General features: G+C 46.1%; 2 protein-coding genes across 6 annotated transcripts in view; one reads left to right on the top strand and one right to left on the bottom strand.

The window, feature by feature from the left end:
- Positions 1–80: 80 nt before the first annotated feature.
- Positions 81–4,755, top strand: LOC104022646 (actin-like protein 7A). The gene has a single exon (XM_087742079.1). It carries the CDS (start codon positions 1,556–1,558, stop codon positions 2,786–2,788), a length of 1,233 nt encoding a protein of 410 aa, XP_087598205.1. The 5' UTR covers positions 81–1,555; the 3' UTR covers positions 2,789–4,755.
- Positions 4,756–4,902: 147 nt separating this feature from the next.
- ELP1 (elongator acetyltransferase complex subunit 1) overlaps positions 4,903–19,533 on the bottom strand; it is a 33,297-nt gene continuing 18,666 nt past the window's right edge. Inside the window, exons 22-37 of one of the 5 annotated variants that reach the window (XM_087742074.1) lie at positions 19,307–19,447; positions 18,105–18,190; positions 17,386–17,534; positions 16,408–16,531; positions 15,845–15,942; positions 14,945–14,986; positions 13,900–14,101; positions 12,436–12,497; positions 11,872–11,934; positions 11,693–11,753; positions 10,773–10,886; positions 9,973–10,084; positions 8,698–8,825; positions 7,489–7,643; positions 6,389–6,467; positions 4,903–5,412 (exon numbers count right to left, since the gene is read on the bottom strand). In XM_087742074.1, the coding sequence (XP_087598200.1) occupies positions 5,345–5,412; positions 6,389–6,467; positions 7,489–7,643; positions 8,698–8,825; positions 9,973–10,084; positions 10,773–10,886; positions 11,693–11,753; positions 11,872–11,934; positions 12,436–12,497; positions 13,900–14,101; positions 14,945–14,986; positions 15,845–15,942; positions 16,408–16,531; positions 17,386–17,534; positions 18,105–18,190; positions 19,307–19,447 (1,684 nt within the window). In that variant the 3' untranslated portion in view covers positions 4,903–5,344. Of the gene's footprint in view, positions 5,413–6,388; positions 6,468–7,488; positions 7,644–8,697; positions 8,826–9,972; positions 10,085–10,772; positions 10,887–11,692; positions 11,754–11,871; positions 11,935–12,435; positions 12,498–13,899; positions 14,102–14,944; positions 14,987–15,844; positions 15,943–16,407; positions 16,532–17,385; positions 17,535–18,104; positions 18,191–19,306; positions 19,448–19,533 lie in introns of those variants that run through there. The other 4 variants (XM_087742075.1, XM_087742076.1, XM_087742077.1 and 1 more) reach the window with 4 other exon arrangements.

Below are 19,533 nucleotides of genomic sequence, written 5' to 3'. Positions count from 1 at the left end.
CTGGAAGACGTGTTGTGGTGGGATGAAAGGATTTATTTTAATTCAGAAGCTGAGGCATTGAGCCCAGTTCTGGGTTTCTACTGAGAAAGTAAAGAAACAGTGATTTAGAGGTCTTTCTCTTGATGTCTTCTGCCTATCACTGAAGTTTCTCTTAAGTGATAATGTTGCAGAGGCTGGTGTGGCTGACGGCAAAACTGTCCAAGGAATGTGCTAGGAGGCCGTGGGGAGGAGCGTCGGCTGCAGCGTCCCCACTTCGCTGTGCCACAGCATGGCTCGGCGATTTCCGTCCTGCTGAACTCAGTCCTTAGCTGTGGAGCAGGCATTGCCCTCACCAGGGTGCCAGGGTAGTCACTGCTCAGGATCTGAGAGGGGCAGCCTATCTCTTTCACGTGCAAGGATGTATTTAATCATTTATATATAAAAATACCTGTATAACATGCAACGACCAGTTTTACTGCTCCTCAGAGTAATAAACTATCAAGGCTTGCAGTTGTTTGACTGTATACGTTGAGGTTGGTACAGAAATTGTGTGGTTTAACGCTGCCCTGTTTCTCCGTGTTGGGATTTTGGTGAGCCTCTATCATTTGATTGTCATCAGGATGTGAACTCTCAGATAGGCAGCAGAGCAGTAGTAATAAAAATCTGTTTCTGGGTCCAGAACTGGTTTGCAGGGTTCAATTTCATCCTAAGCCCAGCTTTGACTTGTTAAGTAAGATGCCCTCTGGGTGAAATGGCTTTCAGTAAAACAGCACACAGAGCTTTTGTTACACAAGGAAAATGCTGCTTGTCACTCTTGATCACATACTCTGTGGGGAGAGGGTGCCCTCTTCTTCCGTGCCCCCGTGCAGCAGCGTGTTATTGCATGCTCTGATGGGGCAAATAGCGACCTGTTGCTCCTGGAAGAGAACGACGACGTTCCTGTACTGGAATGGGGGACAGTAAGGGTTGGCTGTGGCCTAATTTCAAACACCAGTCACACTTCAGGTTTTGCTGACATTACTAATATTATGCCTTAAATTAGAAAGCAAAACTTAAAAAAAGAGAAACAATGACAAAAGCACAGCCAGCCTAGGGATTCACTCTTGGCACAGTCGAACTAGGGCTTTGCTTGGCCCCAGGGGTGAAGCACCGCCGATGCTTCGTGACAGGAACTATTCTGGACGAAGAGCAGTTGCAAACGCTGGAGAACCATGGTCTTCCTCACATGGCAGACGCAGGCCAGAAAGAAAAGCCACGCTGCTCCACAGTGAAAGGCGCTGTTTATGCCCCACGGCCTGTCACATCGGGGAGGGTGTCATGTTTTTTAGCACCTCTCAGCAGGTCAAAGAGAAGCACAAACACCTGCAATCCCTCTATACAGAAACGGTGCGCAGCTGCCTGAGTCACAATTGTCACACACTTGCATGCAGACTACTGGTTTCTGAGGGGCAAGCCTATGTGTGATGTCATAAGCCAGTGGCATCAGTAGAGCCACTGCCAGCAGGGCTCCAGGCACGCCTTTGCTGCTTGCACTGACCCCAGGTGGAGTGGTGGCAGGGCAGTGATACCGAGAAGCATGTCCAGCACTGGCTGTATGAAGTCACAGCTACGGGAACGGTCTGGAAGGATGGCAGCAGCGGACGCAAGCCATTTGACGCCTGTAAGGGACAGCCGCGTATCTGCGACCAAGGGTAGCCTCAAGGCCGTGAGGGAAACCAAAGCAGTAGTCGTAGACATTGGCACAGGTTACTTCAAGTGTGGCTTTGCAGGGGACCCGTGGCCTTCCTGCATTGTTTCATCTGCAGTCGGTAAGCCCACATGGGAGACTGGGAGCAATCGAGAAGAAACCTTTGTTGGAAGAGAGCTTCAGAATAGCAGCGTACCCTTAACGCTCATCGAGCCAGTAAGGCATGGCATAGTGGTGGACTGGAACGGTGTCCAAGATACTTTGGAGCGTATTTTCCAGACGGAGATGAAGATTCAGCCAGAGGACCACGCTGTTCTGGTGTCAGTGCCTCCCCTGTGTTCCATCACTGACAAGGAGAGACATGCTGAGATGATGTTTGAGGGATTTCGCGCGCCTGCCATGCACATTGCCTACCAGCCCCATTTATCCATGTACTCCTATGGAAAAACCTCAGCTCTCGTGGTGGAAAGTGGCCATGGCGCTTCGCACGTGGTTCCCATCTATGAAGGCTACATTATGCGTAGCATCACTGGGAGAGTAGATTACGCCGGCCTGGACATCACACATTATCTCATGAAGTTACTAAATGAGTCTGGAAACGCGTTGACAGAACACCAGCTAAGCATCGTACAGGATCTCAAAGAGAACTGTTGTTACACTTCTCTGGACCTTACACAGGACTTGGGTTTGCCTGTTCAGGAACAAGAAATGGATTATGAGCTGCCAGATGGACACCTCATCACTCTAGGCAAGGAGAGATTCCTCTGTGCCGAAGCGCTCTTCAAACCAGCCTTACTCGGCTTGCAGCAGCCAGGGCTCGTGCAGCTGACACTCAGCTGTCTCAAGAAGTGCGATGATGACGTCAGAAAAAAAATGGTGGGGAACATCCTGCTGTGTGGGGGCAGCACTGTGATGGAGGGCTTTGCCGACCGCTTCCAGATGGAACTGGCCAGGATGTGCCCCGGTGACAAGCTCATCACAGCTGCGTCCCCTCAAAGAAAGTCATCTGTCTGGATTGGTGGGTCTATTCTGGCCTCCCTCCACTCCTTCCAGGAGCTCTGGGTTTACAGGAGTGAATATGAGGAATGTGGCCCTTCCTGCATTTTTAAGAAGTGCTTCTGAGGAAGACACTGGGTGCCCTGGAAAGACCAGTGTCAAAGGGTACCTGAATCAATTCAAGAGCACCTCCCTTTCCCCCCTTGCTGTAATTAAGAGATTTCTGCTGGAGCTGTATTATTTTTGTGATATTGTGTGCTTGAAACAAGTTTTTTTCTTTTTTATTTTGTATTTAATGAAGCTAGACAGCAGATAGGTGACAAACTTCTACTCTAATGAGAGAATCAGGCTTCCATACAGCCACATTTCCTCAGAAATTGGGACATTTCTTAAGCTAACTCCATATTTCTGCATTAATGGCTTACTTCAATTCCCGATAACTGCATCTGTTTGCAAGAGCCTCCACAGAACTCAGAAGAGCAAATTCAATGTGTCTGTAAAGGCAGCAGCTAAGGCAGAATACATTTCAAGATGACATGCATCACTAAGAAAGCTAAAGAGCATCCTGGTAGAAATCAGGGGAAAGCAGACTCCTGGCTGCTGCTGAAAAGAATCTAAGGTTTAGCAACTGCCGAAGTGGGAGGCAGGAGGCAGGAGGCAGGACACACGCCCTGCAGGCTCACGGACAGGAGGGGCTGCTTCCAGCTCTACTGCTCCTGAGTCAAAGTTGACCCAGGAGGGAGAGGGGTAGGGGAAGACAATGGAGTTCAGTGATGAATTACCACATGAATGATTTAGAAGACTGGTCTTCCACCTGGATGGCAGATTTAAAGTGATTTTGCCTTGATGGGGGAACAGGAAAACATGTCCAAGACCACAGGGTCTTCAGCTTTGACCATCACCATGACGGAAAAGCAGAACCCGTATGCATGCACGAAAGGAACTGCTGTGTTTAGGCACAAGCATGAATCCTCAGTAAGCTGGCAGTAGTTTTACCTTTTCTTGGGTTCTTTAAAGAAGGAATTTCTTTCTAGACAATAGATTAGGCTGCGCAAGACCTCAGCATTTCCTGGCATCAGATGAGGAATGTCAGGAATTAGTGGTGTCAGTGTCACATTTCAGTTGCGGGGCCAGGTTCCTCCATACCCTGGAGAGGACCGCAGACTCCCTCATCACCCCTTTCTCCAGATCTGAAAGACAGCTTCTGTATTTCATCTTGGACTATGTCCTGCTACCATTTTGAAGACCCAGATCCAGTGAAACACTCCTACCCTGTACAGCATTTCATGCGTTTTGCCGTCTCAAGGCTTTACTCTTGGAGAATCTCTTTCCAGTGTAGTCACAGTACTTGACAACAGGCTTAAGCCATCCCCACACCACCTGGAACAGGCCACGTAACTCAGAACAGCTGGAAATAAGACCACTCGAATGCTTCATGCAACACTGACAAAGGGTTGTTTTACCACTCCACTCCAACACCCCCAAGCCAGTATGGCACATACAACACAAGCCCACATGGCCACCCCAGTATGATGGAGTTCTCGCATCACAAAAAACAGTGATCTGCAGCGCTGGACACATGCTAATGCCGTGCAGCAAGAGCACAGCCCATTGCTGGGTCATTGGATACCTCCGACAGACAGGAAGCGCCTTGTTTGTGCTGGCATTTTTCCATAGCACCTAACCGAGATGGCTTGCATTGAACACAGCAGCTGCCAGGCCAAGATTAACTAAGGGAGAGGGGGGCTGCTACGGCTGAAAGGGTTTCCAGCCTCGCCTGCAGAGCCTGTCCCCCTCCTCTCCTTCCAGCGCTGCTGCTGTTACTTCTCGAGTCAGACGGCAGTAGTATTTTGGGGTAAAACCTAATTCTCAGTTATGAGGTTAGAGCAGTTTCCAGCTGAAATGGTTCTGCAGTAGCACATAGCATAATCAGGGTACAGTTGCTGCTCTGTCAGTGCCATACAGCAGCATTAGCTGATCTTTAAACTCAGATAATTTGGATAGTATTACCCAGCAGTGTGTAATGCCGACTCCCCCCCACCCCCCGGTTTTATTCATGTTTCCCTCTACCCAAGGTCTCCCTGATGCGAATGGGCATGCTTTCGGGACAGTAATGGCTGTTGATACTGCAGGGTTCACTCTGATGTAACAAAGCGATTCTGATGAAAATCTGGTATTACCAACATCCCGCTTCAACAGAAAAAACACAACTCATTTGTTTAGCAACTACAACAATCTGCTATTGGTACAGATTTACTGGTGAGATCTCTAAACCAGGCTGAACAGCTTAAAATGTGACCTGTCATCATGGCAGGTACCATCCACAGAATGGAGCGATGGCAGAGAAAACAGCCAGTCCAGCACTGGTGGGGTTGCTTCATCCAGAAGGGAGGGAACAGTGGTGGGAGATGCTGGACTCAACCAGCAGCATTCAGAGCTGCACACCCTGCTACTCCCCAGCCTCACAAACCACCTCTGCGGTGGGACGTGAGTGGCTGTCCCCATTAGCATGATGCCATCCAGGTCACAGTCACAGCTGCATCAGGTGGAGGGACCTTTCACTTGCACAGCCTTGAGAACACTGTATCAGAAATGCCATGACAACAATGGTTTCTGTAAAGGTGTAATGAAATTATACGAACAGTTACAGTTCAGAGTCCACTGCGATTCCTTGGCTTTTAGTTATTGGAGAAGATGCAGTTTCCACTGCAGATTTTTACTGAGTTTTGGTGGAATAAGTAATTCTGGATCTGAAAGGCAAACAGGACAAGTGTCAGAACAGAGGGTAACAGCAATATTTTTTTTTTTCAATCAGTTTCTTCAGGAGCTGTCAACTACTTAGTTCACTTTTATCAAAGGACACCGAGAAGTCTCTGACACATAGCATTTGCCTTTAATGACTGATCACCAGCCTGCATGGAAAAGTGACCCAGCAGAACTGCTTACAGAAATAAATCTCTGGGGCACATCAAGTCCCCTCTCCATTCAGTGTTATTGTTCAGAACAAGGAGGCAACAATCAATGTCAGAAAGCAGAACCCCATTCATTCACCAGTAACTGGGACATCTTACACAACAGCCAGCTGGCTTTGTTAAGTGTGAATAAGAGGCACAAGGTCTTCTCTGGAGCCAGCCCTGGCATGTGGCAATAGCCAGGTTGCATCTAGAGGTTTATTAAAGGATTTCTCCAGGCCATTCAGGACTTAGGGGAAGAGACTGTAGGACTGGTGGGGAAGAGGGAAGAAAGAGGGGAGATGGGATCAGCCCTTGCTAGGTCTCTCAGCCCTAAGTTTGTATTAGCTGGAAGGACTTCAAGATGGCAAAGTACCATGACAGACTGCAGCCTGGTCTGGTCAATAGCCTGGCCTGGCTGCCAAAGCCAGACAGAAAAATTCAGCGGGTAAGTTACAAGCAGAATTATCTAATACATTCCCAAAGAAATCAGACTTCCAACTCCCTCACAACAGACAGACACTACACACACAGGAAGCCAGGAGCACAATTCAGACAGTAGTTTTAGCACAGGACTTCAGAGCAAATAAAACCTTATTAAGGCGGCTGCTCACTGGCCACAAGGTGGGAGGGTACACCATAAAGAAAAGCAAGAAATTCCTACAACTGAATAAATGCTACAACTGTTGGCAGGTAGCAATGCTTGGAGAGCCTCAAAGCCCGCTGAACCTCACTGACATTTCACACCCACACCTGACTCAGAGCCTCAACTCACCTTGTACAACAGGAGTCACCATCCTCTTCTGCTGATAGGCAGCCATAATGCTGTTTGCAGTTGAATTGGGTCCCAGGACCTGTATGAAGAAGCAAGACCCATGGTCCAACCTGCACAAAGCAAAGCTAAGAGCAGGGATACCTACAAAAAAACCTCTGCTGTTAGTCTCCAGAAGCAGAAACAGCTGCCTGCAGGAGACCTCACAGTACAAAGTGACCAGCGATATGTGATCAAAGCCCAGTAACGTCTCAGAAAAGTTAACACAGAGGCAGAAAGAGAGAACTGCTTTCGGACAGCTGCTCAGGACACAGAAGCCTTATCCCAGCACCTACTTCTTCCGAGCACTGTAAGTGTCATGACTTGGCAGGACTACTTCCATTACGGTGCCAGAAATATTTAAAGTTCATTTGAGAGTCTCAGCTCCCTGTCACATAGAACAGCTTTAGTCTGTCCTTAGAGTCTTGCTAATCAGTAGCAAGGGAAAAGATACTGGGGAATATCTCATGTTCACCATGAATGCTCAGAATCTACTTATTAAAGACTTTTACTTTGTAAGGGAACTAAGTGCATCCCTCATGATTTCCTTTTTCTGCATGAAGCTGAAGCTTGGAAGCCTGACATAACCCGTCTTTTTGCAATATATTCCTTATGATATCCTGGTTCAGACTAAGCTGACCAGTCTGGTAGCTTTTCACAACACCAGGTCGGACAACCACTACTCCAGTACATAAAAGCTATGCTAACACTTCAACCATCAGGCCTAAAAAAGAAAACAGTGCCCCTATGTTCTACAAATTGCTTAAGACAGAGCTTGCGAAAAGAAGTCGCCACTAGGACAAGGTAGCACAAGCCTTATGAGACCTCATCATGTCCAATGTGGCATTTGGTGCAAGGGCCACAGCAGGCTATACCTGTTATACCCATCTAGAGTGTACTGACTTGGCAGGTACTGCACAGAGTATCTATTTGACCTCTACAGAAAAAAAGCAGATCTGGAAAGCCAGGGAAGGATTCCAGACTCTTTGCTGGAGAATGCAAAATACTGCTGAATACTTGGTATGGTATGACAGGTGTAAGGGGTATTGCAGATGAGAACAGACCGGGTTGACAGAGCTCTGCTGCAGTTCTGGAGTCCAGACTTCTGGGATTGAGGTCTCCATCAACTGCAAAACATCTTCCAGGACTTGCTGCAGTGCCCCAGCTTGCCCATCATAGCCAAACAGCACAAGCTGCTTCAGAAGGATGTGTATTTCTCCTGCAGGATGGAACAGAAGAACAAACAATAGCAATTAACACAGGCATACTAAATAAACAGCTGTATTTCTCTCGTATCAGGGCACAAGAAGGGGAGCAAATCAGAACTGATTCTGTCCCTACACGGCCCCTACCGTGCCTGAGTACAACTGTGAGACAAATCTGCCATGGTACTAACAAGGCCTCACTCCTCCACTCCCACACTTCAAATGTGGAGAGCTCACACTATTACTATTCTTCCAGGCACAGAGGCAGATGAACTAAATCAAGGTCCAACACAAATGGTCTGTCCTGGTTTCAGCTGGGATAGAGTTAATTTTCTTCTTGGTAGTCGGTATGGTGCTGTGCTTTGGGTTTAGGATGAGAACAATGTCGATGATACACTGATGTTTTGTTTCTTGCTAAGTAGTTGCTAAATAGTTGCTAAGTAGTGCTTACACTGGTCAAAGAACTTTCAGCTTCCCATGCTCTGCCGGGGGGAGGGGGGGCGGGGGGGGGGATGGATGGATGGATGGATGGATGAGATGGGGGAGGGGGGGAGGACGGGGGAGGACGGGGGAGGGGGGCCTGACCCAGACTGGCCAAAGGGCTATTCCATACCATATGACGTCATGCTCAGTATATAAGCTGGGGGAAGAAGAAGGAAGGGGGGGACATTTGGTGTGATGGCGCCCTGCTTTCCTGGGGATGGCCGAACACCTGCCTGCCCATGGGAAGTAGCGAATTAATTCCTTGTTTTGCTTTGTTTGCGTGTGCAGCTTTTGCTTTACCTATTTAATTGTTCTGTTTTATTTTGCTTCAATTATTAAACTGTTCTTATCTCAACCCACGAGTTTTCTCCCTTTTACCCTTCCACTTCTCTCCCCCATCCCACCAAGGGCGGAGTGAGCAAGCGGCTGTGTGGTGCTGAGTTGCTAGCTGGGGTTAAACCATGACATGGTCTTATGGACCAGGCAGCTCCTCTCCCCCGCATACTCATTAACAACAACAGAGGGCACACTGCCTCAGTTGTCCTCACAAGCTGCGGAGTGGATTAAGATCATCAAGTGTCCTACCCTTCACAGTCTCAACAGCACGAACATTTTCTCCCAGGGCTTCCAGAAGGGCCATATCTTCAAAAGGACTCCCCTCCTTCAAGCTGTATCTCTTGCGCTCAGCCTTGCGCCGGTTCTTTGAGGATCGTCTGAAAAGGAGAATGCTTAATTATAGCATGCACAACAGGATTAGCTGTGACAGGGTAAGTCTGAAGGAACATCAACAGTGTGCATGAAACCTGTTACTCAACTCCTTACTGTCTCCAGTGAGAGGGGACTGCACATAAGCTTACGTATGGTTGTGTCAATGCTACTCGACCAATAGCCTTTGTGGTCTAAAACACAAGTCAGTAGCTGGGCTGTTTCTCTACCTCAAAAAGGACTACTCTGTGTTCCAGCAAGGTTAAAGCATTGCTCTAAGCACAAAATAGGGTAAATTGTTTGGCAGTAGTCACTATCAGGCAAAGCTGAGCTCCACTTAAAACAATTTGGTGCCAGGGTCTCTGCTTGCCTGTGCACATTTTCATTTCTGCTATTTCCACAAGCTGTGCACTAATACAACTCAGGTCCTGCCCATTATCACAGGAAAGCAACTTCTAATCATAGGCCAGTACTAGTTGCATAATGTCCCCAAACGATCAGCATGCTCTGACACAGGTATGCTGAATACTAAGGTTGCATTCTCTTCCTCTTTTCATCTGGGCTACAGAAAGTGCCCTAAAAAGTCCAAACTTTTCTCACAACTGTATTTTTCCACATTTCAGCTAGGGAATTCAGAAGCGGTCCCACAGACTACACGGGCCTCTAGCACACCACACCCCACACTGCAGCTCACATTCGTAACAGCACTCAAAAGCAACACAGACGCCCACTGCGGGAAGACATCGGTATGCGATTTAGTAGCAACCCCCACCCATCAAGTGCAAAACCTAGGACAAAGAGCACAAGCCATGCGCACAAGCTGTTAATGTTTGAGGAGCTCTGCCCACATTCTGTGTCAGGCTTCCTACAGCCAGCTATTCTGGCAATGTGCCCGACACCCACAGAGCCAGCTCCTGCCCAGAGCCTGTGTTCAGAGCTCCTCTGCTGGGCACTCAGTTCCTGCTGCACTAGAGCTTCTGGCATTTTCTGCTCTCTCCCTTGCAATAAGAGTTAAAATAACCACGAAATGCCTGTAATTAAAGCAGCTTCAAGGCATGCACAGCTGCGAGGAGGAGCATGCCAAGCATGAGCAAGCTGCCTTCCCAAATGCTGATGCCAGGGCAGCCACTACCTAATTTGGAGGCAGATACCTACGCTGATATTCTTGAATTGCTGTGTGAATATTTGCTGTTCATGTCACTGGCTGTCACAACACTACTGGTTTCAGAGAAAAGATCCAATTCTGGGCAGTTTGGCATTTCATAATCTGCAAAACATGTTAATAACTGTCACAGCATGGAAAAAGGTCACAGTTATTCCAAGCTTTCTCTCTGGTAATCTATGTAGCTTGTTGGAGAAGCAGATTGGGCAGATTCATTCTACCTGCTGGCGTTTCAGAGCCTTTTCGGCTCTCGACCCCACTCAGTCAGCACATGAGAAGAAACATCAATCGTGAGAAGAACACTGCTCCTCTGCCCTGGTGGGGATTGTGATATTAAACAGCAGAGGGATGACAATCTCACTGCAGCAAACCTGGACCAGGACAAAGCATTCTGCTTTCAGAAAACTTCCCTGAGCCTGTGTGAGCTGGCAGGTGAATATGCCTCGTAGGTACTCAGCACAAAGGACATGCTGAGCACTGCCTGACCCAGCCAAGCTGGCACTGTGGAGACAATGCTGTGTCATTTTGAAGAGCTTTCAGGTGCATTTTGATCCCATGAAAGCTGTGACACAGAGAGCACTGAGAACAAAGCTGTCTTTACAGAATGAGCAAGGTCAAACCATCACAGTCCAAGTACGGTGTGAGGAGGGGGTGAGAAGAATACTGTTCTACTGTTGTAGGTACCATGGGAGCTAGGAGAGCACACAGCTCCACCAGGGCAAATGGAAATCACAAAGAAAAAGATGATCACAGTTACTTATGCATAGAAAGCCATATGCATTTCAGTACCAACCCTGCAGGCTCTCACAAGCCTTCTCCTTCAGCTCTCGGACCACTTGCAGGCGACTCTTATGGCGAAGAAATGCTGTTTTCTGAGAATCTAGGAATACCAGCTGACTCTTCTGAGCTGCTCAATAAGAAAATCAGAACACAAACATTTGTGCAAGAGAACAAGAAAAGCATTTTTTTTACACAAGAAGTTTGAAGGAGCACAGTCCTTCAACAAGCTCAGAAGTCAGGTGCAAAGCACACAAAAGTGGAAGGAAATTCAAAGCTTATAATACAGGAGCTCACCAAACAAGATGCACCTGGATGCAGAGTGAATTAACCTGCCACACAAGCATTTTCTAGAACAAGAGTCTGTTTCTGATACACGAAGAGCAGAAAGCTCTGTGGCCAAATCTCTTTACATTAATTAGGTTTGAATTAAAGAAAAAAATCCCTCATCTCACAAAGCCTACTGCCCATAGCATGAAAAGGAAAAACAACCAAGAGTAACCAACCATCCTTCCTAGATGGAAGGGAGAACACAGCTATCAAATCATATTTTTCAAAAACTACTCATAAAAGCTTATAGGACAGCCAGCCATTTTCTTAGTCCATAGTTCTGCTGCCACATGTGCTCTAGAACAAGGACTGTCCTGCTTGTTCATGGACACGCAGACACAGACCCCTTTGCAGTTGGTGACTGTGGGGTCTGGAAAAGCTCAAAAGGAGCTTGACTAGGCTAAAAAGAGCCCATGACACTGCAGGGCTTCAAGCTGCATTGAGTAGAGCCAAATGCAGCTAACTGGGCAGCATCAGTTAGGCAGAATCAAAGCATCCTTCCATACAGCTTCCAGTACTGGAGTGCTGGGACTTCCCACAGACCCAGTAAAGACCTTCTTCAGCCTCTATAGCCCAGAGAAATCTCAGATTCCTGCACAGATTCACCTTCCAGAATAGCAGGTTTGAAGTTGGTCTCCAAGATATCCAGTCTACCATACTTGTGAATCTGGATCAGGGAAAGGAAACAAGGTATTATTTAAGGACCTAACCCAGATCCCATCCCTCTGTTCTTGCACTCTAAAGAAATATTTCCACTCTGTTTTTTGTGCTCTGAAATACCTTACCAGTCTTAAAGCCTCTTCCCAGAGAGCCCCTTCTAAGAGCAGGAGTACAGCCTCTTCATAGTCCTAGAAGGAAAGAGCAACCACGTACTGTTACTGATGTTAGTGATACACATTCAAGTAGCACCTATTCAGATGCACATTTCTATGCAGCAGTATCACAGTCAGGACAGGAAAACACTGCTGTGCCAGGTACTTTGAAGTGCTGACATAAAAAAACCCCAACAAACTATGTTATTTCTCCCATGCTGTGGGGAAATCCCTCTGGAACTCTGTCTTCCTTATACCAGCCCTCATGCTTCAGGTGTCTGAGACAAAAGCTTTTCATACCAAAACAGAGGCAGCTTCATGAGTGGAAAAACTCAGGGACACAGCATTCATCCCCACCCTGCTCACTGCATCACCTGGACCTCCTCTGCCCTTCCCAAGAGAGCCCATGGCACAGACTGTTTTGCTGTCAGCATGCATGCAGTCACATGTGGCCCAGGAGAACAGAGAAAACACAGATGGCGTACCTCTCTGACAGAGGATACTACTGGGGCACAGACAAGAGGGTGATTACATTACCTGAGTGTACTGCTCCACGAGTATGGCTGCCTCTGCATGCTTTCTCTGTTCAACTAGTTTTCCTACAAGAAAGGGTGGAGTTCAGCTTTTCAGGAGCAGCTGGATTTTGTGCCACAAAACTACAAGGCAGGGGAAAATCCCACTCACTGAAGCACTTTCTACCTGCTCACACACTTACTCAATCTGCTCAGTAACAAGAAGGGCTACCTGATGCCAAGAATTCATCAACTTGCAACATCACCAGCCAGTCGCCTGTGAAATTGCTAGTGCACGTCCCTCAAGGCCAGCTGGAGAACATTTTCCCCCCCTGGTCTGAGACAGAAATAGTGAAGAGTGTCTTAAGTGGAGAAGGCCAGGATGTAAAAAGGAAATATCTCTTAAAAGCTTCAGTGTATTGCAGTCTTGCTATCTGCAGGGAGCACTTTGCCACCTGCTCTCTGTGGTATAGACAGCAACCATCGAGCTTGTGGGATTCAGGGCTTCCAATCCCCTAAAAGCAGAACCAGCTTTGGCACTGATCAGTATGCTAGGATGCAATGTAAGAGAGCAAGTGATACACAACACCAGGGAAAAAAAAAATTACCCAAGCAAAGCAATCTCATCCAAGACAGCTTGTGTCTGCTCATTTCGCTAAATTACAGTTGTGATTTAAGAGGGGCACCAAAAAAGGTATTAAAGGCAAGACATGAAGGATCCAAATTGCATGAAGTGACAGAAAAAGAAAACACTGGAATACTCAACTCTGGAAGACTACATTCCCAGGAGCCATATTCCCACTGTGTAAGTGGGCCCTTGATAAACTGCCTCTGAGTAAGGCAGAAGTCAGGATGATGTTCCATTTCTCTTGCTGAAATATATGCCAGGTCCACAACACATCTCATGTATGCAGTCTGCTATGTCCTAGTGAGCACAAAGTCTGAGGCCAGTCAGCTTTTGCTCCTGCAGTAGGATGGCACATAGCTTTACATGTACCAGTTTGTCTTAGCTGCTAGCAGGCTTTCAGGAGAAAAACATGAAGACGCAGCTTTGAATTATCCAATAGCCTATAAGGCCTGTGACTAGGCACGGTACTTATGCCAATGATGTCTAGAGGTCTCAGTCATGTCAGACACTTCAAAGAATCACCATTCCCTGAGATTAACCAAAGAGGCAATTTGGAATAGTGTTCAGCAACCAGTTGCAAGGAAGAAATGTAAGAAGCAGTCAGCATGGGGCAGCCAAGGCCACAGCTAACTTGACAACTCCTGGGTGCCTACCAGCTCAGCTATAACATCTTGTGGTTCCTTTGAGAAACAAAGGTGATGTGCAATCACACAAACCCTTGGGAAACATGGGATCTTTGTTCTCCCTTTAAGAAAAACACTGAAGACTGAGGTTTTCACTAAATTTTAGGAAAAATCAAAATGAACCAAAAGTAACAGCAGCCAGTTTTGCTCTGCACACTTCCATCTCTTCAAGGCCTACCTGCCATGCTCCGTGCCAGGCTGGACAGCTCATCCTTTGTGTAACCAAGCCGTGACGCCATGCACAGGGCTTGCTGCCAGCTGCCACTGTTCTGAAAAGCATCAAGTGCTTTTGCAAAGATGCCAGCACGAGCAAATATCAATGCAGCCTGTTCATATAGCTGCTTCTGAATCAAGTACTCCCCATATGCATCGCTGATATCCTGCAAGAAAGGGACAAAAGAGAAATAAGAAATCAGCTGTAGAGTCAGTAGCAGTCCTCCATTAGTAAAAATTAAGTGCCCATCAACAAAAGCCTATTTCCCCCTCTCCCAAGGAACCTCCAGGCACAACGTTCCTACCAGATTTCGAACTTGATATCAAGCCAAGGGCTGATGATTAGCACGTGGAGACATTTCACAGAGCTAAAGCAAGAGACATGGGGAGGTTCCTAACCCCCAAGCCAAACACTGGGTAAACTACATATTGCAGGAAATCAGCCCCTTCTTCCCCACTCACGAGTGGTTTTTCTTAGAACATCTCCTTGAACCAACTTACTCCAGGAGTCAAACACTGGCACAATGGAGGATGCAAGCCCTGCAACTCTACAGGCACAGGCTGCTGTGAATCAATAACCTGAGCTTCACTATGCTATTCAAAACTCATAATCTCCATCAAGGAGGGGCGGGTGGATTTGACTGGAAGAGTACAGAAGGAACAGAAGGAATAAAGACAGACTTCCAATGAGTCAGAGTCAGGAACAGACCTCCCTCATAAGGAAACAGTCCTTTCTGCTTTCACCGTGTTGCAAACAGACTGAGTTTTTGTATTTCCCCTCTTACTTCTTCATCTACTTCTTTTACAAAGGCTTGTGCGTTGAGTACTGTGTTCAGTTTTGGGCCCCTCACTACAAGGACATCGAGGTGCTGGAGCGTGTCCAGAGGAGGGCAACAAAGTTGGTGAAGGGTCTAGAGAACAAGTCTTGCGAGGAGCAGCTGAGGGAACTGGGGTTGTTTAGTCTGGAGAAGAGGAGGCTGAGGGGTGACCTTATGGCTCTCCACAACTACCTGAAAGGAGGCTGTAGCGAGGTGCGGGTCAGTCTCTTCTCCCTAGTAACGAGTGATAGAACGAGAGGAAACAGCCTCAAGCTGCGCCAGGGGAGGTTTAGGTTAGATATTAGGAAACACTTCTTCACCGAGAGGGTGGTCAAGCATTGGAACAGGTCGCCCAGGGAAGTGGTTGAGTCTCCATCCCTGGAGGTATTTAAAGAACGGATAGATACGGTGCTTGAAAACATGGTATAGATGGACTTGGCAGTGATAGGTTAACGGTTGGACTCAATGATCTTAAGGGTCTTTTCCAACCTTGACGATTCTATGATTCTATGATTCTATTCACAATATCTAAATTAAATTATATTAAATGCATTCATTCACATTTTACCTCAGCATTGGCAAGCTAAAGTTCTTCAGTAATACTGAAACTAACAAGGGACACTACATGCTGGAAAACAGCACATCTACAAGTGCCCTAGGCTCTCTAGCACTCTTCAGAATAGTTTAAGGATAAAAAAGTGTCCCCACACAACCTGCAAGTGCCAGAGAGAAAGCTGGCATCACAGAGGTCAAAACAGGAAGAAAAGTCTTTCTGTGGTAACGGGAGTTCTCCAGCACACCACAAGACAGTGCAGCAGAAACCAGACTCCCAGGTGCTCTCCTGGTCACGGGATCAAAGAAATAACAGCCACTCCTACAATGACCAGACCTCGCAGGGTCAGTGCTGAGAGTCATTCCAGCTATTATCTCAGAGGAGGGTCTCAGACAGCACAGGAATAGCAATGACCTGCAGAGCTTGAACGCAAGCAAGTGCTGTCTCATTCCTGCTCTCACTCAAGGTGCCAAGGACGTGCAAACACACGTGTGAGAGAATAAAAAGCTTGCATGCTGCAGTGTCACATGCTTACACACCTTGTACTCCTGAGTGCTAGAGGGGTACAGCTTCAAGGCTTCACAATACTGATTCTGATCCTTCACCAAGTTCAGAAATTCAGAGAAATGTTCAGGACCTGCAGAAATAATTTATTTTTCATAGCAATAAAAAAGAAAGCACACGGCTCCCAGGAGTCTGGGTTCATTGCATTAAGAAACAACTAGAGGTGGTTGGGTGGAAGAGCACAAAAGCACCTATTCTACTATTGTAAAATCAAGGTGTTCACTTCCTTGAGGTTTGTTCCACTTTTGCGAGCAATATTAACTGAGGACAAGTCACCTACAACAGGAACAAAACAAGACTTATACTTCATGATCACAGAACAGTAAACATTCTCACTCCTTTCTTCCTGCGCCAAGCCGCACTACAAAAAACATGTTGCAGAAGTAAGTTAACCATGCACTACCAGGAGGGAATATGACCTTGTGCAATCCTTCTCTTTCTTCAGCTATTGTCTAAGAGCCCCCCAAAGGCTCTCCAAAATGGAAATGTTCCACTGCAGAATTTCTCCTTAGAGATGCTGCATGTGCAGGACACCTACCACATTTGCTGAGGTGCCCAAGAGCTTTTGTGTATCTCTTCAAGTGTCTGTCTATTGTATATCGCTGATAATTGGTTTCCATTTTCCGAAGGGTATTTAAGAAGGGCAAGTATTCTTTTGGGTCCTGCAAAGAATAATAAAAACTGCAGTTGAGCTAATCTGGTAAGATCCTTATTTGCCCCCATCGTCACCAACAGACAGTCCCATATTTGAAATTGTACCATAATACACTAAAAAAGCTTTTTTTTTTTTAAATGTAAGCCATCTTAAAGCATCAATTCTGTATGTGTACTCTTGCCAGGAATGACTAACTTCAATTACCAGGCTCCCACATGGACTTCAGCAGTATCTAAAGGCTGGAGCCATTTAAAATTCAAGGCTACGTATCATAACAAATATTGTTTTCTATTAGCTATTATAATGTATAAATTTGCAGCTGTAAAGCTGATCAATTTCCCCCACGCCAAAGGCCATGAAACCTGTTAACATGAATATGGTGTTTTAATTGATGGACAGCAGGCTCTGCTATAATTCTAGGAAACTCTGAATATCCTGATGGGCATTTCCATTCAGAGATTTCAAATTAAACCTGCTGGAAGATACACACTATTATCGTGGCCACCACCAAATAATCAAGAATCAAGAGTACAGAACTGGGAACGTAAGGCATGCAGTCACAACACTTCAGACCACAGTCCCTCCCTTCCCCTGAGCTACTTTGCCGTGCTGCTCTAGAAGAGCCCTATTTCACCTTGAGCACAAGCAAGTTTCCAAAGCTGTGCTCAAGAAGTACTAAGGGATGCAGAGACATGCCACCTTCCCAGCATCATCCCAAGCATACACAGGACTTCTGAGCAACTTAAATCCTGACTGGGTAGAGAACTATGACTAACAAAACATGTGGGCTGATCCGCAGACTACAAAGAACCTTTGGAAAAGCAGAAAAATAGTTCCTTGACTGGAACTATAAGCCAAGACCTTTTGAGACTTTTCTGCCACCATGATGACTAAATCAAAGTCATACGTCCCCAAGGAATAGTCATACAATTCATTGACATCCACGAGGAAAAGCAGGTACTTCAATGCTTCTTCTGCACTCACAGCTTTGACATCTGGAATAATGCTTTCTGTAACAAGATAAGGAAGCATACCATCAGTTACACCATCAGCAGTGGAACCCCACTCTGAGGAAGGGATGCATTATCAAGCACATCCTTGACACCAGATAGGGACCATGAAACTAACAGCTTGTTCTGTCTTGCAGGAGGGGTTATTTTGCCTTTCCTGGGCAACATCAAGCACCAGCCAAAGCACAGTAACTTGTTAAGTGTGCAACAGAAGTAGCAGCGCAGAATAAAAGCAAAGTTTGCCAGTTTGAGATACTAGGACCCAAAATGGGAACCTCCTGTTCCATGCTGGGAGAACCAGAGTTCTGACTGGAAAGAGAAAATAGCTCCAACTCTTGGCTATCTGCTGACATATCTAGGTAAAAGGATGAGCTGAGGGCACGTACAGCAGCGTGTCTCAGCTGATATGCTGCTATTCCATTAACACACAGCTTGTTTCAAGTACATTTCTGTTTTCCAGCTGACTCCATGAACAGCCACCTTAAAATCATTTTCAGGGTGAACCATGCTAACCATGAAAGCTCCTGCAAACCACCCATTTTCAAAACTTTTGAGTTCCTGATACAATACCTCGAAGATCATGAACCTTCTGGAGAGCAATTTCCAGTTCTGGAGGACTTTTCTTTACGTGTGCTGTCAGTATTGATAGGCAGTATCTGAAGAAAACAGAAGCAGTAAATGAAAAAGCGAGAAGGCAGAAACACTGCTTATTCCTATTTTAGCCCAGTTTGTGCAAGTTCTAGTTTACATTTTAGTTAAAAAAAACCCAAACAACAAAAAACCTCAGGTATTTCAATCTTTTTAAAGGAAGGCAGGAAAAACGGGAAGAGAACAGAATATACCAGAAAGGTTTTTCTACTTAGCATGTCTCCTCAAACATGTCACAAGACTGGATGCGTGTTTTGAGTAGAATGAGCTTCCTTACCATGCCAGCCAGCATAATGGATAGGGAATACGTCTCTCTGAAAGCTCAGGTAGCTGGACACAGTTTTCCAAATCCCATTTGGCATGAAAATGGTCATTTTTATAAAAGGAAAGCTTTCTAGGAGGTTATTTCCACTTCCATACATTTCACAAATACTATTTCAAAACAGCTTTCCCAGCTAAGGGGATGCTTTGTTTTCCGAAACCATTTGCTGAAAAGTGTCTAAGTTTTCACTGTTCAGCAGCAACCTACCATCTGTTGCTCTTCTGTCCACTGTTTCACGAATAAGCTGCAAATGGTTTAACACTGCTTCACTAACTACTGTTATTATCCTATTTTCCCACCCTTTATCCTTGTCTGGTGTTGATTCATCCAAGGAGGGTGGTTACCAAAAAGGTAATCATTCAGAAATATGCAGCTGAAGATTTACAAAAGTAATTCAGTCTCAAATGGAACAGCTGAGATCCTTCCGAAAGGCCAGCTGCTCCAAAAAGCCAGCATCTCCCCGAGATTACAATCTTGCTCATGTCTCTCTGTCCTCTATGCCACACAGACTGTTCCTGAATTGAGTGTATTTCTTAAACCCTTATAAGCATCCTGCATCTATTACTTCAATTCTTGTAGTAAAAAGTTCTTTTGCTATCTGTGGAATTATTAGATGTTGTGGTTTACAAGACAGCATCCTCAGCAGGTGGAAGGCATGGCTACATACATTCTGTGGAGTACAGGCTCACCTCAGAGGATCTGAAGCAAAATAACTGATGTTAAGGACAGTTTTGCTTTCTGCAAATGACTTTACTAGAAATCTTTCTAATGGTTCCTTCACCTACAATAAGAAAACGCTCACTTTTGAGGGTCAATGTGTTCCATGGCAGCTCTCATCACATCGCATATCAGGTTTACTTTTTTCTGATCAGGATACTGGTGCGGTTGAGCATTACTGCTACCATTCAGAGATGGGTACATACTCTTTGTGAAATCTTCTTCTCTAAATAAAAACAGATACCAAGAATACTAGCATGGTCCATCACATGGCCCAGCAGAAAGACAATAACATTAAGAAACACAAATGCA

The sequence above is a fragment of the Nipponia nippon genome, unplaced genomic scaffold (assembly GCF_047370975.1).
Source record: "Nipponia nippon isolate SJK-2023a ecotype South Korea unplaced genomic scaffold, ASM4737097v1 scaffold_8, whole genome shotgun sequence".
NCBI lineage: Eukaryota > Metazoa > Chordata > Aves > Pelecaniformes > Threskiornithidae > Nipponia > Nipponia nippon.
Note: the sequence above shows the minus strand (reverse complement) of the source record. Positions and strands in the feature narration are given on the sequence as shown.

Coding starts and splice junctions, on each gene's coding strand:
- LOC104022646 (XM_087742079.1), top strand. CDS start 1,556: ATGTCCAGCACTGGCTGTATGAAGTCACAGCTACGGGAACGGTCTGGA.